Source organism: Triticum aestivum, chromosome 1A (assembly GCF_018294505.1).
Source record: "Triticum aestivum cultivar Chinese Spring chromosome 1A, IWGSC CS RefSeq v2.1, whole genome shotgun sequence".
In the NCBI taxonomy this organism is placed as follows: Eukaryota; Viridiplantae; Streptophyta; class Magnoliopsida; order Poales; family Poaceae; genus Triticum; species Triticum aestivum.
The window spans coordinates 8,447,563-8,453,335 of NC_057794.1; the positions used below are offsets into that span (position 1 = coordinate 8,447,563).

Consider the following 5,773-nt stretch of genomic DNA (forward strand, 5'->3'; position numbering starts at 1 on the left):
GGTTGTAGCCCAGTTACGAAAGGGTGCATCTTGGCTGGTTGTTATAAGAAAGGCCCAATAGACAGAAAATGACCACGCTGGCCTAGTTATAGAGCAATTTTCCTGTTTGCGGCATATTTTCACGAGTTTTCAGCCTATATGAGTAATTTTTGCGATTCTTGCGGCTTCGAGAGCTCACGCACTATATATACCATCATTTGTATACACATGTATGATAGATATAACTTGACATATTAACGTTCAATCATCAACATATATATGGCATATTGTTATCTACGTGTATGGTAGAAATAATTTAACATAATATCGTTCAATCATCTATGCTCCATATGTGTCATGTATGTACGTTATCAGCATCATCCTTTACTACCTTTTGTGCTGGAGTCAGTGGTTGCAATGGCGTGTGTGTGTGTACCAGGAGAGTACATCTGAAAAATTCCAAAATGCAAATGTCATGCATGGTGGTAGACACAAAGTAGTTTTTTTTGGGGACAAAAACATGTAACTACTTCTAAGTAGGCACTAAAGAACCATTCGATCTGTCATTGAAATTCATGCCAGTACAAAGAGATGAAAAGATCTCCATCGCACGTCTAGGAGTATCGACCAAGAAATAACTATTTCTAAATCGACACAAAATAGTTACTCCCATGGACATGTTTACATGTGCAAGTGGGAGTCATACCTGTTGGGGCTGAACTCGATTGTTGGCTTCATCTTGATTTTGTTTCGACATCTGGTAGTCAGGGGTTCAGAAATATATACTATCATTTATATTGTACATACATATATATGGGGGTATCCACATGTCTGGTAGATATAATTCAGCATACTATCGTTCAATTGTTTATGCTCCATATATGTCATATTTGTACGGTAGCACTATCATCCTTACTACCTTTTTTGCCAGAGTCGGTGATTGCAATGGTGTGTGTGTAGAGTAAATCTGAAACATTCCAAAATGCACATGTCATGCATGATGGTAGCCAGAAAGTAACATTTTCTAAGTCGACGCTAATAATCATCCGATCTAATCAATGAGATTCATGCCACTACAAATAGATGAAAAGATCTCCATCGCACATCTACAAATATCGACTGAGAAATAACTGTTGGGGCCGAGCTCGCTTGTTGGCTTCATCTTGATTTTGTTTTGACACCTGGTAGTCAAGGATTCAGACATATATACTACCATTCATTTATACAGACACATATATGGCGTAGGGGTATACACTGGTATCATCCTCACTACCTTTTGTGACCGACTTGGTGGTTGCAATGGCGTGTGTGTGCCAGGAGAGTAAATCTGAAAATCGCAAATGCATATGTTATGCATGGTGGTAGGCAGAAAGTAGTTTTGCTTGTGAAGAAACAACATGTACACTCATGTAATCTAAATTAACTAATTTATTTTTAGAGATACCACAAAACAAAACAAAACAAAGCAAAAAGGTGCAGCAATGAAAGTTTGACTTTATCATTCTTCATAACCACAATGACCACTTCTGGATGCAGGAGAGAGGGTGATTAATTAGTACTCAGACCTGTGTGGGTGGATGTGGTGGAGCACCATCATGGAACTTCCTGAGCAGCTGGTAGCTCATGATGGTCAGCATCGCGTCGGAGTTGAGGTACGATATGCGCTGCTCCACCTTGCCCAGCTTCCGGGACAGCCTCCCGGCGGTGTAGAAAGCGCAGAGGATGCACCTCTCCTGCTGGCACACGGTGATGACCTCGAGCGCCTCGAGCGCGGCCGTCACCGCAGAGTCCTCCATCAGCTCCGTGTTGTTCTCATGGTGCGAAAGCGTTTTGTTGAGTATCTCGACGCGCCTCTTGATGTGGTGGCGGTCCTTCTTATTCTGGTGGACCGTGCTGGCCGCCTCCTTGATCTTGAGCGCCACCCCGATGATCCACGCGACGCCGCCCATGACGTCCACCATGCCTGTCCCGGAGCGCAATCTGCCGGTGGATACAAAGAACCTGGTAGATGAACAGAGGGGAAGATCATTGTGATCCCCTTTCTGAAAACAAACAAAGCAGCAGCAACAACCTACCGAGCTAGCTAGCTTCTTGGATCCTGAATTTTCTTTCCTCACAATCTCTTCCCCCAAGCACTCTGCCTGAGCATGAAGAAGGGAGGGACAGGCTGCGCAAAGACTTCGGCAGGAAATGGCAAGGACAGGCCGCGCAACAGCATGTTGAGAGCACTAATGAGAAGAAGGTCAACGCTTAGGCTGCTGCCAATGCATGAGTGCTTAGATGAGGTGCTAAGCACATTAAATAGCTTAACAACTATACTCCCCAATGCATAGGTGCTTAGCTTATGGTTACTAAGCTTGCTTCATTTAATGATTTAGCAACTAAATCTTTTCATGTATTGGTGGGCTTCCTTCCTTTAAATGTTTTGCCTAGGTTCACGCGCTTAGCATTGGTTCTTCCTAGGGTCACCACACTCCTCTCTCTCCTCTTAAATAACTTGCTACATCAGATTTTTTGCCTACGTGAAAGGCTTAGCACCTATACAAGTTGGAGCACTGAGATGGGCTTTACTGGTTCAAGAAACAGCCGGGCATTCTCTCAAACATCCTTGCGTTCAGAGGAGGGAGACAGAGGCGTGCCTTCCAACGGGCACCACCAACTGCAAGGCGAGGCGAGGGCTCTCCCGTCTTCCCGGGCGGACTCCTGGCCCTCGTCCTCGGAGACAAGAGCCATGGGAGGAGTCGCGCCGTAGTGGACGAGCGCCTTCTGACCGCCGGCCTCGCTTCGGGGTAGCTACACTGTACGTCTGTACTACTAGCAAAACGGCCCGTACGATTGCAACGGAAGAAAAAGCCATGACCACATTTTGCTGCATCGCCGAGACACACTACCACTCTCATTTTCGTGAAATCATGAAAAAAAAATTGAAAATCATGAATATTTTTTAACTCGTGAACGGTTTTACAGATTTGCAAACATTTTCTAAAACCATCAACGTTTTTTCAATTCACGAATATTTTTTGAATTCATGAACATTTTATACTATTTTCAAACATTTTTCTAAAATCGTGAAGATTTTTTAAAACATTTTTTCTTGAATAGCCGAACATTTGTAGAATCGACGAACTTTTTTTGGAAATTGGTGGAATAATTTCTGAAATTCACGAAAAAATTGATTTAACAAACATTTTCTAAAATGCATGATCATTTTTTGAATCAGCGAACATTTTATGAATCAAACAACTATTTTGTCAGTCACGAACAGTTTTTAAATTTTTAGAATAATTTTCAATTCATGAAAAAAAATTGAATTCGCAAAAATTATGTTCAATTCCATTAATATTTTTGAATTCACAAAAATTATGTTCAATTCCAATTATTCGTATTTGACCATATGATACATTCTGCATCCGAAATAAAACAAAATAGTCTATGTAAATTAGCACTAAGGATAGCTGATGAGACAATTTCCAACAACAGGGCCCATCCATAGTCCATCTCATCCCCTTCACTTGGTAAGCTCCAATCAAGCACCTAATAATGGCTTCCTAAACCCCACTGAACCGCAACCACGATAGAGGCACTATCCCTACAATCAACAAGGCATGTGATTGACACAACCAATCTTTAAGACAAAAAACCGGGAACGGCCAAAAATCTACGCCATATTTTAACTTAATGTAATCCATCGAATTAACCCTCAAGAGTGACACCTAAAACTTGGACCGACTCAAACCAACAGCCAAACCAACGAAATATCCTAAACCAGCAGAATCTAACAACGACGGCCCACGCCAAACTCATAAGCACCTAACATATTAAGGAAGGCAACCGAAAAATGTATGAATCGGTTCACTTGCTTCACCAAAAGAAGAAGCAAACAATAAAAATTAACACAAACTTGCAGCAGTAGAGGTGGTAGGCTGGCTTATGACCTTGGATGTCTAGAAGCGAACTGGGCCTGTTGTTTCGGGTCTTCACACGATCTGCAAGGCGAGCTCGTCCGGCTCCATGACGACTGAGGACCTGCAAGCCAAGACGATGGTAGGAACAACTGTCAGTGAGAGAGGGAGACGAGCCTGTGGATGGGAAGGGAGGGAGGGGATCTCACCATGGAGCGGCGGCCTTCACATGTCTGACCGAGAGAGCCGCTGCGGCTGTGTCTTCCTTGTCCTCACAGGTGTGCGGCGACAGGAGAGGCGGCTATGGATGAAGAGTGGCGCAGCAGCTTCGTGGCTTCCTGGGCGGAGAGGAGAAGAGGCCGAGCAGGTGGGCGACGGGCGGGGAGGAGAGGAGACTAAGCACGAGGGCAGAGGACTGGCGGCGGCGGCTAGAATTCACCGCGAGGAGAGCAGCAGCCATGGAAGCACCTCTACCTCCTCCCCTCTCTGCCGCTCGCTCCTCCTTTCCTCTCGTCTGGTGGCGCCCCTGAATCGTCACGTACGAGACGCTCGAGTTCGGCCATGGCCGCCGCCGTGCTCAGAGCTCGGCCACGACCGCCGCCGCGCTAACCAACGCGCCCACATGCCTCGGCTCAAGCTCGGCCATGGCCGCCACCGCGCCCGGATCTGGATCCGGAGCGCCCTTCGACCCCTCGGCGCGCGCTGCTTGCCGCCGAGTCTCACGGGAGTGGTCGGCGCCCCGCCGTCTTCGCATCCGGCCGCCGCTGCCATCTCTATTCTTGCCCCAGCCCGACCGGTGCGAAGGTGATTCGGGCGACGGGACGGGAGGGGACGACAGGGCAGGAGGCAGAGCACAGGGGATGAAGGGTGGCGGTGGCGGAGGCGGCGGCGAGTGCGGGGACGATGGGGGCGAATGGGAGGACGAGGAGGCGAGGCAGGCGCTAGGGAAGGAAGGGGCGAATGAGAGGCGAGCCAGCTGCCCTCCCCCACCCCATAGCCGCACGGGCCAACCACAGCCCACCACGCACGAGGCCTGGACGCGAAAAGACCGAAATACCCTTGGCGGGGGGCAAGATTTACGTCCGGTGGCACGGGATCTTTACAGTGGGGTGAAACTGTTCATTCCTACAGTGTCAACTCTTCGATCCGACAGTGCAGGTCATCTGGGAGCTTGATCTGACGGTCCACGTCCGATCAAGCACGCAGATCCAACGACCAGGGATCCAAACGATGAGGAGCCGGGAGGATTCCTGTCATTCTTATTTCTCGATGTGCAACTTTAGCGCCCCACTTCTATGCAACTTTTCACTACCCCTATGAAGTTTTAACCATATATCCCTACCAATGAGACGTGCAATTTCGTTGGTTGCCCCGGCCAACTGCCAACAGACTATGTGCAACTTGGTGTGTACAGTTCTATAAGTAGGGGAAAGGAAGGACTTGTACATTGACTACTAGTCAGTTGGATGGAACCACGTGCTAAGTTGCACATATCGTCGGCGGGGTAGGTGGGCATAGTGTGCCAGCAGTGAAAGACTACACACCAACGAGTAGGGAGGGGGGTTGCACATCGACTACTAGGTAGTTGGATGGGTAGTAGACTAGTTGCACATTACTAAAAGTCGGTTATCATGTAGCTCCTAAATTGGTTTTGAAAAAAGTTGCACAATCCAGTACTAAAAGTTGCACCATGTAGTAATATAGTTGACAATATAGCATAAAAGTTGGCATAAAAAATTTGTCGAAATATACCCATTAGGGATTTAGTTTTGAAGATCTCGTCATGAATGATTCCAACGATGAAAACAGATCTGAATTCCGATGCGTGGATTGCAAGATATGACTTTTTGAAATTTTGAAAACCCGAATTAATGCATGTGCGGACCCATCAA

General features: G+C 46.8%; 1 protein-coding gene across 1 annotated transcript; it reads right to left on the reverse strand.

Moving 5' to 3' along the window:
* Window positions 1-1,538: 1,538 nt before the first annotated feature.
* LOC123038197 (uncharacterized) lies at window positions 1,539-3,990 on the reverse strand. Its single transcript, XM_044464353.1, has 2 exons — window positions 3,915-3,990; window positions 1,539-1,980 (listed from the first exon to the last, which is right to left on the reverse strand). The coding sequence occupies exon 2, from the start codon at window positions 1,938-1,940 to the stop codon at window positions 1,539-1,541; it is 402 nt and encodes a 133-aa protein (XP_044320288.1). The 5' UTR covers window positions 1,941-1,980; window positions 3,915-3,990.
* Window positions 3,991-5,773: the final 1,783 nt, after the last annotated feature.

Excerpts from the sequence above, each read along its gene's own strand:
- LOC123038197 (XM_044464353.1), bottom strand. The coding sequence starts at position 1,940 with ATGGTGGACGTCATGGGCGGCGTCGCGTGGATCATCGGGGTGGCGCTC.